This window comes from Diceros bicornis, chromosome 12 (assembly GCF_020826845.1).
Source record: "Diceros bicornis minor isolate mBicDic1 chromosome 12, mDicBic1.mat.cur, whole genome shotgun sequence".
Taxonomy (NCBI): Eukaryota; Metazoa; Chordata; class Mammalia; order Perissodactyla; family Rhinocerotidae; genus Diceros; species Diceros bicornis.
This window is the reverse complement of record NC_080751.1, coordinates 64636503-64660542: the sequence shown is the minus strand read 5'-3', so window position 1 is coordinate 64660542 and position 24040 is coordinate 64636503. Positions and strand designations below refer to the sequence as shown.

The following is a 24040-nucleotide window of genomic DNA, read 5'->3' as shown; positions in this document are numbered from 1 at the left end:
GGTAATGATTAATGGTAGAATACTAACTGCTTACAGAAACAACATAAAATTGCAAAGGTCCATTGGAAAATGTAAGTGTGACTGGGCTGACATATTTATTTGTACAGGAACATTAGTCATCCTGTGCCACAGCCCAGAGCCCTTTCCCATGGAACAATCAGATGAGGGACTGCAAAGAGCAGGGAGGGTAAAGGCACTTGAAGGCTTGTCTATTTCATTCACATGCAGTGGGGTCCCTGTGATATCATGGGGGAAGGATGGAGTTTTTAGAGACCCAGGTCCTACTACCAGTTTTGACACTCACTGAATACTGGACCTCAGGGCAAACCAGTTAATCTCTCTGGGCCTCAGATTAATTCTTGGTAAAGGGAGGGAAGCTAACAAGAGCCTTGTCTCCTCCCTGTATGGTCCTGTGGGGACTATGAACTGTAGGATTATAATGAGGGTGTTGACATAAACGAAAAGCACTTAAAAAGCAAAACTGCTAGAAATTTAAGGAATCTTTGTGAATGATGTTGGCATAAATTCTTTCCCAAGTCTGTTCTGTTCCTTTTTTGTTTGTTTCATTTGTAAAGTGACCAAAAACATCTCTTATTTTCCCCCTTTCCTCTCCCAAGATTATCTAGCCTCCTATGAATAGCCATAGCAGATGTGAGGGTACCAGAGAGGGAGAGATGAAAGAAGGGCCAGTAGTGGCAAGAAGTGGTCTGCGTCAACAAAAAAATCCCAGACAATCAGTTCATCCGACACCCTCCTTGATTTAGAGTAGGAGCTTGTAGCCCTAACAGGTCAAAATATTCAGAGCCTTTCTGAAACCGCAATGGTTTGGAGGTGTTAGAACTTCCTTCTCAACACCGCCCACCCCCAACACACCCCCCGTTACTGTTCTTGGCATTCCTATTATACTCATAAAGCGGGGTTTGTCTTATAAGAAAACCATTTCTCAGTTACTGTCTTCTACAAAACATGTCTTCAGTCCAGCCCGGAACCAGCACTTCTGGCTAGCCCATCACCTGCTCTGTGTTCTAACTATTACAGACTTCTTCTCTGCTGCCTGTACTAATGTCTCATCAGTGTGCTTGCATCTTACCTCCCCGAAAAAATGATATACTCCTTAAAGAAGAGGTCACGTTCTTCTAATGTTCTTATATTTATGTGCCCTATGTCATCCCTCTATGCCTCCCTGCCCCACTAATACCCCATCCTCACTCCTGCTATTTTTGCCTGACGCTACAGTGCAGGAGGTGCTCTGCATATAGTTACCAAATTCCCGTCAATCCAAAAATCAAAGCTCGTAATCTAATATTTCAAGCCCAACCCTATGCTGGACACTGGATAAGAGATATAATGATATAAACATAAGCTGCCGTCCAAATCCTCTCTTAGGGGATGTTCTTTAGGCTAAAATGAAATGATACCAAAGAGACCTGGTTATGTGAGAAGGAAGGGAGAAAGCCAAAGCAAGTAAATATAAGAGACCTATTGAAATTATACACACAGACACACACACACATTTAAAAGACTGTTGAGAGTTGAAAGTAAAAAAAAAAAACACATTGCAATGAGGAGTTTAGCAAACATTGAAGCAAAACGGAACAAGAGCACAAAGGTAGAAGGGTGGTGATTAGAAATATACTGTGATAGGTTCCTAAATTCTTCATAGAGTAAAGAATACATTTTGAAGATAGATTGCAGTAAATTAAAGATTTATATTATAATCTCTAAAGTAAGCAGTAAGAGGCATAACTAAAAAGTCAACAGAAAAGAAAAGAGAGAATACCAAAAATTATTTGTTTTAATCAAAAAGCAGGAAAACATTGAGAGAAACAAAGAGCAAATATAACAAACGGAAATCAACACCAAGATAGAGTCAAATACAAACATTAATTAAATGTACAGACAATAATCAAATGTAAATGGAGTAAACACTCCAATTAAAAGTTAGATATTATCAGCTTGGATGAAAAAGCTAGGGCCAACTATGTTTTGTTTATAAGAAACACACTATAAAGATAAAGGCACAGATAGGGAGGGGAAACACATACCATGTAAACACTAAGCATAAAAAAGCTGTTATAGTCAAAATATGAAATGTCTAGGGATATATTTATCAGAAGATATTCAGGACCTCTGAAAACTATAAAGCATTGCTGAGTGAAATAAAAGAATATCTAAATAAATGTAAAGGTATACCGTATTCATAGCTAGAAAGAATCAATATTGTTTAGATGTCAATTCTCCCCAAATTGATCTACAGATTTAATGTAATTATAATCAATATCCAAGTAAGAATTTTTGTAGAAATTGAAATAAATTATAAAATTTATTTAGAAGTGTAAAGGAACTAGAACAGCCAAAACAGTCGTGAAAAAAACAACAACAAAGTTGAAGGACTTACTCTTCCTGACATTAAGACTTCTTGTTTGTTATATTTTGGTATTAATTCAGAAAAGGATCAATAAAGCAATGGGAGAAAATAGAAAGTCCAGAAGTAGTGCCACACATATTACAGTTGCCTGATAAGGGTGTTAAAGCAATGCACCTGTGTAAGACAATTTTATATCACAGGAAAAAAAATAAACCCAACACTTCTCTCACAACATATACAAAAATTAGTTCAGGATCAGTCATTGACCTAAATGTAAAGCTTAAAATTGTAAAACTTCCAGAAGGAAACATAGTATCTTTACTAATGTCTTTATGATCTTGGGATAGTCCACGATTTCTTAAAGAGAATATAGTATGCACTTAGTATAAAAGAAAAAAATGACAAACTGCATTTCATCAAAATTTAAAACTTCTGTTCATGAAGACATAATTAAGAAAATAACTAGGCAAGCACTGACTGAGGGAAAATATTTGCAAGCTATATCTCACAAAAGACAGGTACCCAGAATACAGTAAGAAACTCCTACAACTTAGTAATACAACGAAAAAACAACCTAATTAAAAATGGGAATAAGATTTGAGTAGACATTTCCTAAAAATGATAAGCAAATATCCAATAAGCACATGAAAAAGTATATATTACCAGTTATCATGGAAATGCAAATTAAAACCATAATGAGATACCATCTCACAACCACTAGAATAGCTAAAAGAAAAAAGACTGACAATGCTAAATGTTGGAGAAAACGTAGAACACTTGGAGTTCCCTATATGGCTGGTAGGAATGTAAAACAGTACATCCCATTTGGCAAACGGTTTGACAGTTTCTTGAAAAGTTACATATAACTACCCTATGACCTAGCAATTCCACTCTTAGGTATTTCTCCAAGAGAAATGATGCCCACAAAGACTCTACAAGAATGTTCATAGTCAGATTACTCATAGCAGCCAAAACCAGGAAATAGCCCAGGTGTTCATCAACAGGAGAATGAATACACAAACTGTCATACAACGGAGGAGAACTCAGCAAAAAAGAGGAAGAAACTATTGATACATGTAATAGCATGGTTGAATCTCAAAAACATAAGGTTGAATGACAAAAAAATACAAAAAAGCATATACTGTATGATTCCATTTACATGGAGTTCAATAACTTAGAGATTAGCTAAATTAATCTTTGAGATAGAAATCAGATCTGATCAGTAGTTGTTTTTGTGGAGTTGTAGTGGGGTGGATTCACTGGGAAATGGCATACTAGAACTTTCTGGAGTGATGGAAATATCCTGTTTCTTGACAGGGTGTGGCATTTGTCAAAACTGATTGAAAAGCACACTTAAGATCTATGCATTTCAACACATGCAAATTGTGCTTCAGCGAAAATAAATGAAATGAATATAAATTTATAAAAGTAGAATAGTGAGGCAAAGACGAGAAGTTGTCTATTCTGGGCAGGTACAATGGTGTTAGCATTAACCAGAAGCAAGAAATTGAATTTTCCAAAGGAATCTTTGTTTTTTTTTTTTAGAACAGCTTTATTGGATATAATTCACATGCCACACAACTCATCCATTTAAAGTGTACAACTCAATGACTTTTAGTATACTGCCAGTGTTGTGCAACCATCACCACAATCAGTTTTAGAACATTTTCTTTATCTCTCGAAATACTTTATCCCCATTGGCAATCGCTCCCCATTTCTCCCCAACCCCTCCAAGCCTAGATAACCAGTAACCCACTTTCTAACTCTGTAGATTTGCGTATTCTAGGCAGTTCACATAAATGGAATCATACAATATGCAGTCTTTTGTGACTGGCTTCTTTCACTTAGCAATTGATTTCAAGGTTCATCCATGTATCAGTACTTCATTTCTTTTTATTGCTCAATAATATTCCATTGAATCCATACACAACATTTTATCTGCCCATTCATGAGTTGTTAGGCATTAGGGTTGTTTCCACTTTTTGGCTATTATGAATACTGTTGCTATGAAAGTTCATGTTCAAGTTTTTGTGTGGACATATGTTTTCATTTCTCTTGGGTATATACCTAGGAATCATTGGGTCATATGGCAATCTCATGTTTAACCTTTTGAGGAACTGCCAGACTTTCTCCAAAGCATCTGCACCATTTTACATTCCCACCAGCAGTGTATGAGGGTTCCAATTTCTTCACATCCTCACCAACATCTTTTATTAACTCCCTTGTGAAGTGCTATCTCATTGTGGTTTTGATTTGCACTTGCCTCACGGCTAATGATAGTGAACATCTTTTCATGTGCTTATTGGCCATTTGTTTATCTTCTTCGGAGAAGTGTCTACTCAGATCCCAAAGGAATCTTTTGATAGATCGAGTTATTTGCTGAAACAGAGTTTCTTTGAAGCAAGGTGTCCTTGCATGGATTTCAATCTACTTAAACTTCTATCTATCTTGGACACCTTCTACTCCAAGGTAGATATTGTGTGAAGGCCTGAGGAAGTGTGTCACTCTAGAGTCATAGCCCTGATTCACAGCTTGCTCTGTCCTGCTTGCTTGGCAAGGGAGAATGGGGAAACAGGGACTAAAAGAGGCCCTCTGTGACCAATTCTGGAGACCTCAGCTCTGGATCTTGGATCTCGAAAAGTTGCTTGGCTAGCTCCCCTGTCCCAAACACTAGGGTGGGCTAGTGCCTCACTTGGATGCATTAGTTAAATGTGGTTCCCAAACTGGCTTATCATCAGAAGACCTGAGAAACGTGGGAAAAACCAGATTCTTGGGAATAGACCCAAATTCTGAATCAGAATTTTGGGGTAAGGCCCTGACAACTCCATAAAGAGAAGGCTCACCAGATGTTTCTAATGATCATTTTGGTCTGGGAATCACTGGAACTGCTTCACTGCAAGGCTAATGGCTGCTCCCAGTTTTGTTACCACAATGGGAGGATCTGACTGGACAATCATCAGCAGACCTGCAGCACACATCTCCCAACACACTGTCCCTAAAACCATCACTCATGAAAAATTAGGCTGCATTCTATTCCCCTGCCCATTCTCCCAGCCTTCAAAGAGGAAATAGAGACAAGACAAGGAAGTGGAGAGAGAAAAAGAAAAAAGCAGTAAGGATGAAAAAACAGTAATGAAAAAGATGTTAACTGGTTTGGAGAAATGTGAGCATAAAGTGTAGAACTCACTGCAAAGGTCAAACAAGAATTTACATCAGATCTATACAACTGGAAAACCTAAGGACAGATGTGTCTAATTTTGTCTTATATTTTGACCCAGCTTAATTATATCTATTTGACCCAATTCAATTATATTCCATCACTGACTTCAAAAAGAATATTCGGCACTCAAAGTAGAGGTGCCAAATTCATTTAAGCTGTTTTCACATGCTGTTCAGCCTTCTTTCCTCCCTCCACTGCTTACTCCTTAACTCTTTGCCATCCAGCCTCTGTACTCAAAGTAATAAATCCTGAATCTGTTCTCCCAGTGGCTACCAGTGGTTGGGCAGCTCACTGCCCAATTCATCATCCCCTTTTCAAGCTTTATCCTTGTTGACTACTCTGCGGCATTTGATTCCATTTACACTCCCTCCTTCTTGAATTTCTGTGCTTTCCTGACTGCCTGGATCTAGCTTGTTCTATTCTGCACCTTCACACAGCTAGCATCTGTTACTAAGGCTCATTCGGTGCCCAATGCTCTGTGCTCAACACAGGGCTAAGTGCTGGGTCACAAAACGAAGTGGTGCCCCAGCCCTGCCTTCGGGAATCTCAATTTAGTAAAATGTCCTCCTTCCTCTTCAATTTAGCCACTTTCCTGGATCCTCTAACTACTCAATCTCCCCTTAAGCATAAGCACACCTGAAGTTCCCATCTGCTCAGCTCTTTTCTGCTCTCTACTTTTACCTCAGAGATTTCAGCTACTCTCTTTGGAGATGAGCTCCAATTATGGACCTCTGAGCTTCCATACCTGCTGTGGTTTAACCCAAGCCAGGCTTCTATTTCTTTTCAACAAGCATTTGGTGCTCTGTCTAAATTAGGCCTCTAGCTGTTCTTTAAACACGCCTTTCCTTTTCCTATCCCGAAGTTTCCATCTGTTGGAAAACTCCTCTTCCCGTCAACGCCTGTAGAAAAACCACTCATTCTCCAAAGCCCATTCTAAATGCCACCTCTTGCAAGAAGACTCTCCAATTCCTTCTATAGCCTTCCATTTACAGAAACGAGATGTACACTCTTTTTCCCACTTTACTCCCAAGCCACACTGTGCCTTTCTTAAGCCCCTTATTTTATTTTGTCTTAAACTGTGTGCCTGTGTTGTCCTCCACACTAGACTTCAATAGGCAATTACTGCCCTTGTTTAGCTCTGTCTCTTTGATGTTGCCTGGTTTACACAGATGCTTATAACCGTACTCAACGTACTGTTACCGTATTGAGCTAAAGTCTACAGACTCAAGGAAAAATTATGACCACGGCACTTCCCTTCCCTACCTTTCCGGTCCATCATAATCCTCTCTTGAAAATCATCTTTAGGAAATAGGATTTGCAGAATCAAGACGCCAAAATTATTTTTTTCCCGTGAGACATCTTAGTTTGTAGATGATAAAGATGTCCCTCTCTGGTCAGGAACAGAATGATGGCTGTAGCTCTTCTAGGAAGCTGCTCGTGATGAGCACTTAAGGGAAGCAAAGCAGAGGGGGAGGAAAGCCAGAGGGATCTGAGTTCCCTAATCATTCCCTGTGGGACTTCAGCCTACTTATTTATCTTCTCAGAGTTTCAGTGCAATAACATTAATCTTCTCCTTGGGATTGATGGGGAAATACACAGGATTTTATATATTTTTATAAATTTATAGTTTTATATTTTCCTTAAATACTATTGCTCTAGCCCTAGTACTGAGTGACCAGATATGGGAACTCAGTCCACATTTCCTCCTCTTAAAAAATTTATAATATATCTACAAATGCAGTTTTGGTACCATAAACCATCATCAAAGTTTAAGAATTTTTTTTGTGAGGTAGATCAGCCCTGAGCTAACATCTGATGCTAATCCTCCTCTTTTTGCTGAGGATGATTGGCCCTGGGCTAACATCTGTGCCCATCTTCCTCTACTTTATAGGGGACACCACCACAGCATGGCTTGACAAGCAGTGCGTCAGTGTGTGCCCGGGATGCGAACCTGCGAACACCTGGCCACCAAAGCGGAACGGGCACACTTTGGGGCGCCACCGGGCCAGCCCCAAAGTTTAAGATTTTTAAATGCTCTCTTCAGCCACGGTGACCTCTATGAAAAAAATGTTAAGAAAATGTCCAAAACACAAGATTGAGCAGATCAGAGTACTCTGGTTGTAGGAGGGAGAAAGAGATGCTCCTCAGCTAAGCATTGGGGCGTGGGATGTCCTGAGGCATAATCGCAGAACTCTGGTGCTCCAGAGAACACTAGTTGAAAACCACTGCTTCAAATCCCTGCAGATTTTACTTTTGTCACTTCAAATGCTCTTACAATTAGACTTGACAAAGAACTCAACACTACTCTTTGTGGAAATATGGAAAGCCAAGAATCCAAGAAAAGCTAAACAGGCAAATGGGTGCCACTGAATCTGGTAAGCATTTGCGAGCAGCATGCACAGGTGCATGTGGAATTTAGAGCTTCCAAAAAACAACAGGCATATAACTCCCCTAGGAGTTTATATGCCCCCACAGTTTTGAGTGACTGGAGTGTTTTATCACTATTTTGGCCTTTGTATATGCCAGATGCAACAGTGTAAAATGCATGTCACAAGAAGTGGAAGGAACCAACTAAAAATGCAAGTAGTAAAATTAGGGTGGTGGAATAATAGGTAACTTATTTTGTAAAAATTCTTTACAGTTATTAATAAATCTTCATTTTTACAACAACAACAAAGATATGTATACTGTAGAGGAGTAGCAAAAGTTACACAAGTAAAAAAGCCCATTTTTTTCGGAGTATCAAATCAATCTGTTCTTGAGCTCCCAGCTGCACCCCTTACCAAACCCAGCCTAACCCAGCAAACCCAGCCCAACCCAGCAAACCCAGCCTAACCCAGAAAACCCAGCCAAACCCAGCAACCCAGCCCAACCCACCAAACTCAGCCAAACCCAGCCAAACCCAACCAAACCCAACCAAACTCTGCCAAACCCAGCCAAACCCAGCCAAACCCAACCAAACCCAGCCAAACCCAACCAAACCCAGCAAACCTTGCCAAACCCAACCAAACCCAGCCAAACCCAACCAAACCTAGTAAACCCAGCCAAACCCAACCAAACCCAGCCAAACCCAGCCAAACCCAAACAAACGCAGCCAGACCCAGCCAAACCCAGCCAAACAACAAGAATACAAATACGAACAACAGAAAACTGAGTTAAATCAGAAGTGAGATATCTTTCATTGAATATCATATAGATTAAATATTTTTTTCAGAACACATGAGCTTTTGGGGCCACTTTTCCTTTTCAAGTAGCTATTTTAAAAACACCAAAGATAGTGAAAAGATACACTAGGGAGCTTTTATCTTTTGGTTTACTGCACCCTGGAAATGTCTTCTAACATTTACTTAGAAAATCTCTGCTAGAAGGTTTAATCTACACATAATGATATCGCAACTATTATTATTATTTTTTGTGTGTGTGAGGAAGATCAACCCTGAGCTAACATCCATGACAATCCTCCTCTTTTTGCTGAGGAAGACTGGCCCTGAGCTAACATCTATTGCCAATCCTCCTCCTTTTTTTCCCTTTTTCTCCCCAAAGCCCCAGTAGATATTTGTATGTCATAGTCGCACATCCTTCTAGTTGCCATATGTGGGACTCCGCCTCAGCATGGCCGGACAAGTGGTGCGTCGGTGCGTGCCCGGGATCCGAACCCAGGCTGCCAGTAGCGGAGCGTGCGCACTTAACCGCTAAGCCACCGGGCTGGCCCCGCAACTATTATTTTTAATATAAATAAAATACTTCAAAAATTAAAGCAGATTAAAATTTGCAACAGATAGTGAATACTCTGGAAAACGACATTTAACTGTGCTTGGAATTGTAATTCAAAAAAAGGGGAGCACAGGAGTGAAGGTGGAAACACGAGCTTAGTTGATTAAACATGAATATGTCATTTATTTGTAAATATATTAAATCAAGAAAATAAACAAGGTAAGAAAAAATCTCTGTATTTATTCAGTCATGATTCATAAGCCATTTTACCTTAGGAAAAATTTTAAAATTTTTGATAAAAGAAACATAACCTTTCAGATGAAAAGAGTATATCTCAAAATCCTAAAATGGTTTTGTGTAATCAAATAACATATAAAGAACAGACAGAGATGACTCAAAAATAAATCATCTGGAAGCCTTGTTTCTGGTATTGATCACTTTTTCTTTCACATCTAGTGATATCTCTTTTGTATTAATCCATGTAAATTACTATGTCTACTATTTTTCTTTGGAATATGACACAGTGTTTTAAGAAAATTATTAGGAAAAATACATGGTGATAATTTATGCTAGACCTACCAAAGCTTATCACTTCTAAAATCAAAGAAAATTATGTACACATTACCAAGATTTTTCTCTTGGGTTTATTGAAAAAATAGGAAAACAATCTTTGAAGACTTAGAAACAAATGCACAGTGACATCTGGATTTGGTTTAAGTATCAGATAACATCCTTATGTTAAAATTTCCCTATCAACAAGCTACAAAGAAAGTGAAAAGTTTTCATCATTATCTTTTAATTTTTGGAACTTACTTTCAAAATCCAGGAAAAAATGTGGATAGTTTTCAATTTCCCTGGTAAGGACTTTGAGCAGGTTTCCCATCCCAGCAAACCTAGGAGAGGCAACACAAAACCAAATACCATTAGCAGTATAAAAAATAGACTTCTTAAAGGGCTGGACATAGTTGATAAGCTTCCATAAATACCACTGGACCCCCAATAGCTACACTCAAAGACCAGATAGAGCAGTGATTCCAACACCGGGAGATGACTAATAACTTAGCAACTCATTCCTGAATCAGTGGCTGATAAATATCTCTGAGGTGCTGCATCTCTAAAACTTAGGGACATCTGGCCTAAACCATGCAAAGTATAACAATGAGAAAAACGTCATAAGCTCTCTCTGGAGAATACACTTGCATCCTGTGTCTCGTTCACTGTAAAGAAAATTAACTGAAGAACACTCTATTCAAAGAATCAGGAGGTGGAATTTAGGTATATTCTATGAAGTGTTTCCATTTCCCCTTCACTAATCCCCTGAATCCTAACAGTTAATATTGCAGCGCTATGTTTCTGTTCCATTGATGTGGGGATATACCATGTCAATGGACAGGCACAACACTGAGGGCTTTATTAAAATATCTGTCCAGAAAGGGAAGTTTCTTAATGTTCCTGAGGAAAAGGGATTAGAAAACACAGATTTACAGCCCCAGGGACCCTTCTTGGTCTGTACAGGAGGCCAGATTTCCTAGAACTGCAACTTCCAGGCAAGTCAGAGGCTCTCATAACTTCACATTTCAATAGTAACGATCTGGGGACATCATGAAGCATAAAAAAGAAAAGGCATAAGATCCAAAAAGTTATTCTCAATGAAATTGCACAGGTGAGTCAAATCAACAGAGAAATACAAATTTGTTACATATTTGCAATCTCAACCTAAAAAAAAGAATAGGGAAAATGTAGTTATTATTTAAGTAAACAGCAAAATTTCTACTGCTCTCAACTGTAGACATTAAACTATCTTCTTCAGGAGGTCATCATCCATTCGTTCAGTCAGCATGTATTTATGGAGTCACAATTCCATGCTGGGTGCTATGCTCTTTGGAAGGCATTTCTCTAACTCACAACTCAGATACCTCAGTTGTGAAGGATCAACTTGTAAAATCACTAGACCAGTAGAAGGGAACTGCAGGGCTGCAATTTCTATGCACATGGCTTCTGACAGTGTTTATGCTGACACAAGGAGTTTTTAAAAATATGCCACTATCAGAAAGATGCGGTGAGAGAAGAATGCACTAAAAGGATGACTTTGTAGCCAGCAGCTCCCTTGGGTGCAGAAGGTGGTGTAATCTAGTCTCCATAATCCTCCCCTGAGAAAACACTCATACACTTGCAGACATCACCTGGTATGGTATAAGCTGCTAAAGGGAAGCTAGAAAAGAGACTGCTTGGGGAGGTCGATTTCAATCCTAGCTCTGTTTCCTGCTAGCTCTGTTATTTAAGGCAAGCTATGTCATCTCGCTAAGCCTCAGTGTTCTCATCTGTAAAAGGAATTTTTGAATGTAGCTATTTCATCAATTCATGAGGATTAAAAATACAAAAATATAAAATGCTTAGCACAGCACTTATAGGAAGTGCTCAAGAACGTTATGTGCTTTTACCATTGATGAAGATGATGATGATAATTACCACCACCATCATTATCATGATTATCATAACAGCCTTCATATACTTATTTACGATTTTCCTATGGAAGATGGATTAGATAGGTTACGCAGCTCTAGGGAAGAGCACTAAGATCGTTGAGGAAATAATGAGACAGATCTTCATTCAACATCATGAAAAAATTTCTAACCATCAGAGTTGTCTGAATATTGAGTGATTTGCCTTGTGCAATAGTGAGCTTCCTGTCACTAGTGGTTTTTAAGTAGAAATACACTATATCAGCTCTTAAAAATATTGTAAAAATGAGCTATATGTTGGGAAGAAGGTTGGATTAGATACTTCTTAGACTTCTTCCATCTTGAGGTATATAAATATTTGGGCAGGCACGCACATGTGCACACACACATACACACTACATGCACACACACATGCACAAAATGGGAAGCAAACACCACGCTTGTCTCTTCCAAAAGATTCTTCCTTATTCTTTCTGTCATTCTTCTCTTCCTCCCTTGCCTTGATGCACATTTCCTTTTAAGATATTTTTGAGCAAAGCCCTGTTTGAGGTAGGTTCTGCCAAAATAAAACTCAGAACTGGTCTAGTCAATCCCTGCCACTGAGCAACATTCACAAACTCTCCTGGATCTCTCGGAAAGAATCTGTTTCCAGCTTAAGGAACAATTCCAATTCAGACCCAGAGGCATTTCTTGTAGGAAGATGATTCTGCTGTTTAGGAGCAGCCCCAATTTTGATACAAAATGCCTTAATGGAAGTTAAATATTCTTAATCTCCCTAGTTTGGTGCTATTAATGTGTCATAAGAGACCTGAATGGATTTAGCTTCCTCTGAAAATTCTGTCTTGTGCACGATTTTACTGTCAAAGTATCTAGCTGAGAAATATGTCAAGCCTTTAAAATTAGTTACAGACTGAAAGGAACACACGTGGAAATACATCCAAATATTAGCTGGCTGTAGAATTCTATCTGTTCAAAAGGTTATTTAAGCTGGCTGGCTGATATGGTCAAATATTTTGGAACATGATTCTAACATCAAACAAGGTCAATTAAGGAACTCTTAGTATCCTAGATGTTTCACATCTGAAATAGGAACTGTCTGGAACAACAACTTCAGGACATTATTATAGTATTAGGGGTTAAGTCCAGTCCTATGGAACCTAGAAAATGTGCATTTCAACACAAACTCCTTGAATAAGTACAGAAATACTTCATCTCCTTCATGGCCAAAAGATTTGATGCTTACTGCTCTCCTCCAAAAGCAACAAGAATTCATAGAAGTATATTGTGGTTTAAGGTCTACAAAGCGAGTTAACATCACACAGATGATCACTGTGTAGAGACCATAGTTGTTTTTAATTGGAACCAGGGCTCTACTTGGAAAGGTCCCTTACTCATGGGGCTTCCACTACAGCATCAGCCATATTCCTCATGATAGAGACTCTCCAATCTTTTCCAACAGCTCCTCAGTGCATACAAAACACATTGTCATGCACCACATTATTGGAGAGGTGGCTTAATTAATTAACAAGGAGATTATTTCAAAATATTTTATCTTGTTCAATAAAAGATTTTAAGATAAGTTATTATACACTATCAGAGAATGCAAATACTTACGTAACGAAAGTGGAGGGAAGAGAAGAATACAAGTAGAATAGGAAGATGAAAGTAGAGAGGCAAGTAGTACACAAGCTACAGGTCATCTAGGCCATAAAGTCTCCACATTCGCCGGACATGACTTATCAATTTGGACCTGAGCTTCCAACAGCCAAAGCAAAGGAGAAACAATGGTCTGTTTCAAGATTTGGTATTCAGAAAATAAAAACAAATGGGTTTCACTGAATCAGTACAGCATTTTTTGATTGAAAAAAAAAGAAAAGAAAAGGAAGTCATCATGGCTAAGAGACAGTTGAGACAAAGAGAAATCTCCTCCGGCCAAGAGGAGACTCACACAGAGGAAGCCATATCGGAGGAAGGGCTGTCTCAGAGTTCCAATGGGCACAGCGGTGGTTTTGCAGCCAAATGGGTGGCAGAGCAGCCTGGTTGGCAGTCCAGGGCTGTATTTGGGAAAGCTGGAAATCTGGTTTCCAGGCTCTATTTGGTGACTCCATGGCTACACTCCTAATGTGACCTGCTGCTGGGTCTGTCCCAAGAGATGTCAGCTACTTGCCACTCTCCTCTACGGTGCGGAAGCTTATATCAGAGAGGAATACCTCAACCTGACCGGTGTTCTGAGCCCCCTGGGAGGACTTTAACCCGAGGACCTTAGCCTGAGTCCCTTAAAACGATGATTCTGATGATGATTCTTGGCTGTTTCTATAGGTAAAGAAACTGCTTACGTAAGTTCCAGGGATAGGAGAAGTCTCCCCAATAATAAAGGAGGGGGAGGAGAACCAATCTGAAGAAGGAAAGAAATAGAGTAAAAAATGTAGATACAAAGGTACTCAAATATTAGAAACAGAAGTCATAAAGGAGGATAAGAGGGATTCCAGGCATAAAAGAGCTCAAGCAATAACGTATAGAGCATGTTTATTCTTTAAAGGTAGCATGTTATCTATATTGTAAAGTTTAGGCTTACTTTAAACTCACACATACACACACATCGACTCCCTTGGCATCTTCAGAGACCATCTTAAAGAGAAACCTCCCTGGGACGTGATATAGTTGCAGTGTGCACATGAGTGTTGTGAGATCTGAATTCATTCCTGTGAGGAGGGTCTGGTAGGGGCGCAGCAAGGGAAGTACAAGGTCTTGGCTACCAGATGGAGAGACAGGAAAGGATATACCAGCTGGATAAGTACTCATGAAGGCATGGGCCTGCAAATACACTCACTGACTCTTTTACTTGAGATGTTTCCTGCTTTTGGAGAATGGCATTGGAAAGTGGTCCTCTTTTCATTGGTGACCACTCTGAATGGCCTTTTGCTCTTAGAGGCACCAGTCTTCCTCCATGGCTGGATTTCCCAGGACTGCTCCTTCTCTACCAAAGTGAAGGTATGTGGGCATCTGGGCCACTGGGTCTTCAGCATGACGGCTTTAGCTATTTGCTGAGCCTGTTTTCCTGTGGCATTGCAAGCTGGAAGTTACTGACAAAGATTAAGACATAGGCTTGAGAATGTGAAGCACAGAGGAGGCCAAAATAACAATATGACCAACTGATATTTTCAAAAGACATATAGTGTAAGTAGCAGATGAATGAGATCATAGAGAAAAGTTTGAAAGAGCTGCACAAATATAAGCACATCTAATTCTCCCACTATTCTGGAGCAACTCATTTTAGCTGTGAGTCTTGGGTCCTCAGCTATACAACAATCATGTAATTCTATCTCCTGCATGGGATTCTTGCAAGGACTAAATGAAAGGAGTGTAAAAGCACTGTGTACGCTGTAAAAATCTGTGCAAACATTAGCTATAATTATTCAACATTACAACTCATTTTATGGTTTACGATATTCAGGGAACCAAAGAAATGTAACATCCCCAGAATCATATAAGTTGCATTTTTCTTTATCTTTCAGGTTCGGTCTCCCAAGATCCATGATTCTTTATGCAAACCGCTTTAACTATAATCAGGGAAATATTTAAAGGTATTAATAGCTGGCACTGCAAGCTATTTTTCCATGTCTCAAACACCTTATGTTAGATACGTTTTCCTATTTTATCTTCAAAATATATGAAGGGGAAGATATATTTTTTAGGGATTAGAAAACTTAGATTTAGCAAAATTAAATATAGAAGCTGACTGAAAATATATAAATCCTTATGAAAGAAAATTAAATTTTCAAAAGAACAATATTTATGTAAGTTTGTGATAATTAGAGGCTGGGGTCTTCAGATAACTTTATATAGATTAATACCCATTTTAAACACAAAAAACCCCAAGCATAAAAAAATGCTTTTGCAAATAGGAATAGCTAGGTTACTCTTTCAGCAAATGCCAGAAAAATCATCGAAAACTGCAATTTTTAACCAAATGGTTGTGTCTATGCATACCCCATTTGATAAATACAGCATCAAGCCCAAGGAAAATACAAATATGTAACAATGAAAAACCGACCAAAGTGGCTCATGAAATATCTCTATTGAAAAGGAATGAAATGCTAAAGGACGGGGTAACACACTGATTGCCAGCAAACTACAGAAGAGGGGGTTGGGATGACGGCCAAAAGACTTCCTCGGCGCTGACTCTCTTGGTGACCATGACCTATCTAAACAAAAGGAAGAAGCAGATTCCTTTCCCAAGGAAAGGGAATCTGCAACAGTGTTGTGGGACGTTTCCTCGTCCCCTTTTGGTTTTCTAATAAAAACGCCACCTTTACTAATGACCCTGGGGGAATTAGTCGATCCTCGTTGGACACTCTGTATACACAGGGCACCTCGGGGTGGGGATGCAACGATGGAAGCCAGAGCCTGGAGTTCAGGGGATACACATCCTACTGAGGGAGACAGCCTAGGTTTAATTTAAGAATGTGATTGACCCAGAAGCACATAATAAGTTTCTGATAAATGGCAAGTGCTCAAAAATGTTAACTGAATGTGAAAATAGTATATACCAGTACATACTATGTACCAATCAGAGTGATTAAAGCTATTATTATCATTGTTATTCTGTATGAGAGGCACAAGAACATGCACATTTTACTGAGTGTCTCCGTGAGCCTGGCCCTGTGCTGGATCTTTCACATACTTTACTTCACTCAAACCTTCCAGCAACCCTCAGATAGCTATAAGTATCTTCACATTTATTGGAAGAAAAAGAGGTTCAGATGGTTAAGCATCTTTTCAAAGACTACAGGAGAATAAAAGATAGAGTTACATTTGACTTACAGGAACCCAAAAATCTGTGTTCTTTTCTGCACAGGAGACCTGGGACTCCAGACCCCTAGGAAGTCCCTGTTTGGGGACTTTGAGAGACTGTGGTCTGTGGAAAGTGCATGCAGGGTATCACATGATTATATGTACATTCTCATTTTTCTGGGAGAGAGTCTACAGTTCCTGTTAGATTCCAAGGTGGCCAGCTCTACACTAGTACCACTCGATGGCATGCACAGGGAGGGACATATTTCTTTAGGAATTTAGAGAAGAGAGAAAACCATATGGGGTGGAGTCTCCCAGAAAAGTTAGCCTCATAGAACAGGTGAGCTTCCACCCCGGCATGAAGGACGCTGGGAATCTGGATTGGCTGGGAGAAGCTCTCCAGCTTCCTGGGGGAATTAAGAGTGAGAAGAGAGCAAAAGACACAAGTTGGGTGACTCGGCAAGTCTTCCACAAACAGAAGGCTTATTCCTCAAGGCTCATTTACTGCAATATAATTTTGAAACGAATCCTTTCACGTTTTTTTCCAAATATTTTAGAAGGAGGGCGTTTCTCTAGTCACTGTAGGGGTGCTAAGAGTGCCTGTGAAGACTGCCTGCATGTCCCTGCCAAGGGAGGCTCTTATCCCCCAGGGGTGACAATTTGGGACGTACACATGGTACTATGACTACTTTCTTGGCTCTGAGCTCAAAATCACTTCCATGGGAGTTGGCTCTAAGGCTGCTCAGTAGAAAACACTGACTCTCTTAAAGAAAGAGTTCTCTGCTAACATTTCCATTTCCCCCAAAGAAGAGAGAATTAAAGCACGCGTGCACACACACGTACACACACACACGGCCCCACCTCCACAACCACATGTATATTTTTTTCCTATCCGGAACTCTGTTTTTGTTTGAAAGAAAAAAATTAAATAATAGCATTAGCTGTATTCCCAGAGTGTAAAACCAAATAAAATCAACCAGAGTTTGTTTTAAAAAGATGTGGCCATTAGTTTGTGAGGAAATTTATTGGTTTACTATCAAACAAAGGACTCAGGCCCAGGGTGCAGGCCTGTGAAGCTGACCTTCGCCTGGGTACGCTAGAATTTCAATGCCCAATTTTCATGATGAGAGAACAAGCATTTATAATATTTCTTTTGTGGCTTTGACTATTTGAAAGGAGAATTCCTAAGCCCATACCACCTTTTATCAATAAAGAACAGAAGGTGAGAAAAAAATAGATAAAACAGCAGCCCTTGGGATTTTATTTTCTAATATTTTTCTTAAGATGATAAATGCCCAATGCCTCTATCAGAAAGGATGGGTTTTGTTAGCACTTTGAATGAGCCAATACCTTCTAGAATCTACAATATTTAGCAACCTTTGTGCAAATACTTTAAGAAATCAAAGACTTAGATTCTTTGATCTATAATTCAATATTTGGGAGATTAAGAAGTCCTGGCTGATCCTAATGTTTTTCTGCAACATAGTTAGCATACAAGCCACAGACCAGTCATGAATACAACACTGACGTATATTTATGTAACATCACATCTTTGTCAAAGATGAGTCTGACCAAATTTATCCTCCAAGGAGCATGTGTCGAAGGTAGGGAAGGTATTATTGGACCCATTTCACAGATCAAAACTCATGGGTCAGGTAGAGTAAGTATCCTTCCCAAAGTCTTCCAGATGGATTCTGGACCTCCCAATCCGTAGTCCTAAATGTCATCAGAATATGTTCTGCATTAGAATGCAAATTATCTTTTTAAAGGCCGCATTTTACAAAAAAGCACTTGCCCAAAGACCCACAGGACATTAAGGCCAAAGAAGGGACCAGAACGGAGATGTCCTGGCTCTCAACCTCAGGCTATGTTCACTAACACAAAAAGTAAATGAGACATCAAATCCATTTTTTAAGACACAAAAATATAAGGCGCCGTGTATTGCTGCCACTGGAGGATTTCTGTTGTATGTTAGTGGGGTCTCACCAGAACGTGCTCAACAGCGGACATCCCTCGGTGGTTCATAAAACTGTGCGCACTTCTCTCCATCCCTACCCTGATTATCCTAATGCAGACCCTCAGCAGAGCTTGCCTGCGTCCTGCAAATCGCCTCCAATCCGATCTTCCTGACTCTAGTCTTGTCTCTCTCCCATTCATTTCCACATTGCTGGCAGGGCCATCTTTCTAAACACAAATCTGATTATGTTACTTCCTTGCTTAATCTGCTTCTGTGGCTCCCCAGTGCCTGCAGGATATAATGCACCCAAATGCGTGCTCTGGGCACAGAACACCTGGCCTCTTGCCTCTGCTTCTCTCCTCTGTCCGCTCCCTTCCTCCATGCCCCTGGACCCTACACTCTAGCCACATCCTGCATTTCTCAAAGGAGACCTGCTCTTTACTGCCTCAGGGCCCTTGCACATGTTGCTCCTTCTGTTTCAATTATAATGACAGCTAACATTTTTTATTGATCTGCAGGCCATAGTGAGGAGAGCTTTGCATGTATTATCACGTTTTAATTTTCACAACAACCACATGAGGTAGGAACTGTTATCCCAATTTTAGAAATAAAGAAATAATCTTAGAGATTTAGAAACGTGCTCAAGCCCACAAGTGGCAGAGCAGGGTCTGTAATCCAGTTCCATCCAAACTCCGAGCACTGGCTCTTGGCAACTGCCTCCCCAAAATTCCCTCTCAAGTACGAATTTGGAAATCAGGGCCTTCAGAAAGAACGTCCTGAGGCCTCCTTACCCTTTGACTCGACCTCAAATCAGACAAAACCCACGCCCTTGAGTGAGGTCTGCGGCTCTCTGCTCACCTCATACGCTGAGTCTACCATGTCACACGCACAGACCGTGATTACACGCTCTCTCTCGTGTCTGTCTGAGGGTAAGGCCCTCCTGGGCAGGGCTGTCTTTACATCTCATTGTGTTCCCAGTACTTAGCACAAGGCCTGGCACACTGTTGGCACTGGAAAAGAAATCTTTAAGATTGCCCTGTCCAGTGGATCCACAGCAGCAATGGGTCCAAGGGAAAATGAGAAAAACAAATGCTATGCCACGAGCCTTGCAGAAAGCTAAAGTTATTCCAACATTTTTGTGCTACAGTGTTTTTATTTTATAAAATGATGGTGATAGCTGCATTCTAAATCCCCAAAGTTTATTTTGAAATTTTGGTTTATGAAATTCAAAAGTCTAGGAGCTGCTAACCTAGTCAGTGACTTGCCCGGGCTTAGGAGCGGAGCTACAAGGGGGACCTGGTCTCTGCTGTCAGGCCAGTGCCTCCAGCTGCATCCTCCTACTTGCCTTCCTTTTACCATCTGTCTGACCTCCTGACTGCAACGGTGCCCCAAGATTTCCCCAGTTCTGGCTCGAGGAATGTTTCTGGGGACGGGATGTGATTTTAGGAGGGTTGTGAAGACAACCTACCTTTCAACCCGATCCACAAGGTTCAGAGTTGGAGAAATCATGAGGGCAGCCAGGATGGCAGCTGCTGTCAGTGACACCAGCTGCTGGCAGACTCCCCACACTGCCCTGCAAAGCCAGCAGCCCCGGGCTTGCCTCCCATGAACCACGAGCAGCGTCCAGGGAGCTGTCCCAGAGGAAAGGGCACAGCCCTGACACTTCTGGTATTCACACGGCTCAGAGACACTTCCTCCTGGTAACCACAGAACCTCCTTATACAACATTTACACTGCTTGATTGTTTTGAATTATACAGAAAACCAGTTAACCATTAACCTGCCTATAATATATCAGATACAAAACAGGTGGTTTAAAAAAAAATACTTCTCAACTAAAGTAAAGGTACATTTCTTAAATTATATAAGCACCTGTTTTTCTGGGGGGAAAAATGCACCAGTGGAATGAAGTAGGTCAGCTTATAAATTCCAGGAGCCTGAATCTGCTAAACCAGGTTAGCGATTTTCGATAGCTGGACTGGGCTGGAATTCCCTTCCCCATCTGCCACTTCTGCAAGGAACTCACAAGGTTTTCTGTTCTGTTGCCGAATGTGTGGCCAAGAATCCAACAGATGATTTCATTCCAAGATAAAGGAGGAAAACCAAAGTAGAGTGAAGTCTATTAAGCACTTTCATCTGACAATAAAGATGAGTTAATGGCTAAAATGTGTTTTCAAACCGTTTTAACACTACAAGTAATGGCACTTAAATGGGAAAATGCCTTGAATATTCTCATCGATCATTAACACTACGGTGTCCCTCAAAAGGGCTTAGCGTTCCCCGTGGAATACAGGCTGCTCGAGTCCAGTTGTAAGGCAATCCATGGGAATTCTCAAAAAAGTACCGAGAGACCATTATGGAACGGAGCGATTAAGTGCAGGTTTAAAATAGCCCTTTCAATACCTGAGTTCAGTTTTCTAAATTAGACTATTACCTCATCATAGCTAATTTCCCCATAAACACCAATATTACAGCAGCAAAAAGCCTCCAAGAAATGAGGGCAAAATTAGATTCTTTTTTAGGGAATGAAAGTCAATGTGCCCCCCAATTTCCAATGCTGGTGAATATGGAAACAATCAAACTGGGACTTAGTTCTAGACCAGGCCACCACAGGGAAGTAATTAGTGAATCTGTTGCCTTTCACTTGTGAAATCAAGGACATGGTTATGAGGAAGCTGCTTGATAAGTCTGCCCCTTACCTAGAAGGAAGGCTTACAGTCTGGGCCCACTCAGGCCAGTCCTGCGAAAGGTCAAAGGGAAAGTGACCCCTTGCAGAGCCAGCAGCCTAGGGACCTAAGTGCTGGTCTCGGACATGCCTTTTGCTTACTGAGTAATGTTGGGCAAGTTATCTATACTACCTCTCTCAGATGGCCTTCACTTTAGAAAACGAAAGGAAACGCTGAAAAGTTACCTAAAGTTTAGGCTGTTTGAGCATCAGTGATTTAGATTAAACAGACTGTCTGTTCTCTTGGATGACAAACCTCCTTTTTCCAGAATTCCCTCTCAGGTATTTATTTATTTATTTATTTATTTATTTATCGGTGAGGAAGATTGGCCCTGAGCTAACATCTGTGCCAATTTTCCTCTATTTTGTATGTGGGTTGCCACCACAGCATGGCTTTACGAGTGGTGTAGGTCCGCGCCTGGGATCCGAACTCATGTACCCTGGGCCGCTGATGTGGAGAACACTGAACTTGACCACTACGCCATCGGGCCAGCCCCAACCTTCTCAGGCATTTAAATGAGCAAGAGCAGGCCCCTCTTCCTCAGAGCATGGAGCTACAGAGGAGGACTCCCATCTGCACTGTTGACCCAACCATCCTCCCTGAGATGCCTGATGACCTCTGTCTCCTTGCTCCTCTCTCATCTCTCTGAACGCTTTTCTTAAATTTCTGCTTCCTCCATCTGACCTTTAAATGTTGGTCTCTAAGATCTTTGTTCACACCTTTTCTCAGCCTCCTAGGCAAGACACTCCCAATGCCAATTTTTGCCCTGTGCTGATGACTGCTCAACTTCTAGCCCCAAACTGGACCTCCCTCCTCAACTCCAGGCCCATAAATCTAAGTGAATTTGCTGCAAGCATAGAAATTTTGGAAGGGCCTTGATATCCTCACGTTCTGCCCTCCCCAAATACCCTCCTCCTCCCTCGTTCAATGAAAGGCATGATCATCCATCTCATTACATGAGCCAGAAACCACAACGTCATCTGAGATTTCTGCATCGACGCACCCCTTAGATCCATTCTCTCACCAAATTCTATCCACTGAACTTTCCACGTCTCCCTTAGAGCCACCTCTTCTCCATGCTCTTCTCCTTGCTGCTATCTCTCTTGATCACCTCCAGTCACTATCTTCACCACTCTCTCACCTCCCACTAATCCAGCACCAGATACACGAAGCACCTCAGATCCCCCACAGTCTCTGAGCGTGTTACGGGAAATGTCCGTGGAAAATGAATGCTGGTGAATTAAATGGCTTCCCTTTCTGTTATATTACAGTATAACCTAAAGAAAAAAAAAAGGCTTTGCCCTTGTATCTGCCTGGGTTTCATTCCCTGGGCAGCTGCACCACACATTTGTGCTTGAAGTTTCTCTGCCTCCATAGTTCACTGGCAGGTGGTGAGATACGACGGAGGAGGTCGAGGCACAGGGAGGACAGAGCTATTGGAAGGAGTCCTTCTGGGAAGTGAAAGCCCCCAGGAGAATCCCCCTCACCCTAGTGCCATGGATTGACTTGATTTTTAAGTCCAGGTTTTCAGATGCTGAGTTTTCTTAAACTGGCGTCCACCTGTATACCAAAGGAGGCTTTGGAATTGACATGTCAAAGCTTTAGGGGTGTTACATCACAGGTCAAATTTATTTCAGGGGGTGTGGGATGCCAAAAATTATATAAGTACCAAAAAGATCAATCAAAGCCATTTCTCATACTAAAAACCTGAAGAATTTGAAGCCAAGGGAAGTTGGCATGCTCCACTACACCTCAAGCATCAAGGGCGTCCAAAGGGCCAAAACCTCCCTAGAAATCGCACAGGCAGTAGTGGCTCTACTTCTGTTTCCAGTTTCTGGAAGAAGCAATCACCTTGATTTCAAAGTCCTCTTCATTGCAAACCAAACGAACATTCTAAAATAAAATCCCTGGCTTGAGCCCCAAGCAAGTGGCAAAGACCATCAGGTAAGCCGGGGCAGGAAAGGTGAGGGAGGTGAGAATCTGCCAGCTGCCAGGCCGGGATGCTCTTGTGCACAGAGGTCCTTCCAAGGCAACTCCATGGCCCAGTGGGACATGGAGTTAGCTGGGTAGAAGGAAGGCAGGTTTTAGCGTAAACGCTCTCCAAGCTGGCTGTTAAATTAAGATGAGTACAATTTTTTACATGGTATTCAGCGCCATAAAACCTGACCCGAAGCTCTCTTTCAATTTTTAGCTCCTCTGAACCCTCTGCACTTGGGTCACATCAGAATATGCACAGTGCCAACAGCTCTGACCTCGTTCTGGCTTCTGCTTTTTTTTTTGGTCACGCTGTTCCCTTTGCCTGCAATCCCCCTGCCATCTCCTCTGCCCGTGGATGTCCTGTCTATCTTTCAAGGCCCAAATCAAATAGCATTTTTTCCCTGACACCTCCTACCTGACCCTCAGGCTGAATTAAGAAGCTTCCTTGCTGTGAATTCTTTCAAGGGTTGTGTCTTTTTCATTTTCAGAACGTTACCCATTTCAGCTCCTCCTCCCCCTCCTCCCCACCCAAGCACCAAGTACAGTCAGCACACGGCCCTCGTCATTCACGTCCCCTGAAACGGACTGGAAGTTAGGTAAGCAGTCATCGCATGGCAACAACCATGAGGGGGTCCACTGCAGAACACCTGAGCGGAGAAGGCAGTCATTGGCAAGAGGGACAGGTCAGAGAAAATCCGCATTTCCCTGACTCTGATATTTTATGATCATAGATGACTTTGAAAATCTGATGAAAATCAGCCTTCTCAGAAAAATGCACACATGCACAGATCCACGTAGTCTGGGGAGTATAATAAACACACTG

At 41.0% G+C, this 24040-nt stretch overlaps 1 protein-coding gene across 3 annotated transcripts in view; it reads right to left on the bottom strand.

Moving 5' to 3' along the window:
* The window catches only part of CYRIA (CYFIP related Rac1 interactor A), a 104644-nt gene that overhangs the window by 22005 nt on the left and 58599 nt on the right, over positions 1-24040 (bottom strand). For all 3 annotated transcript variants that reach the window (XM_058551759.1, XM_058551758.1, XM_058551756.1), the window contains one exon: positions 10116-10195. In XM_058551759.1, coding sequence (XP_058407742.1) covers positions 10116-10185 — 70 coding nt within the window. In that variant the 5' untranslated portion in view covers positions 10186-10195. The remainder of the gene's footprint in view (positions 1-10115; positions 10196-24040) is intronic.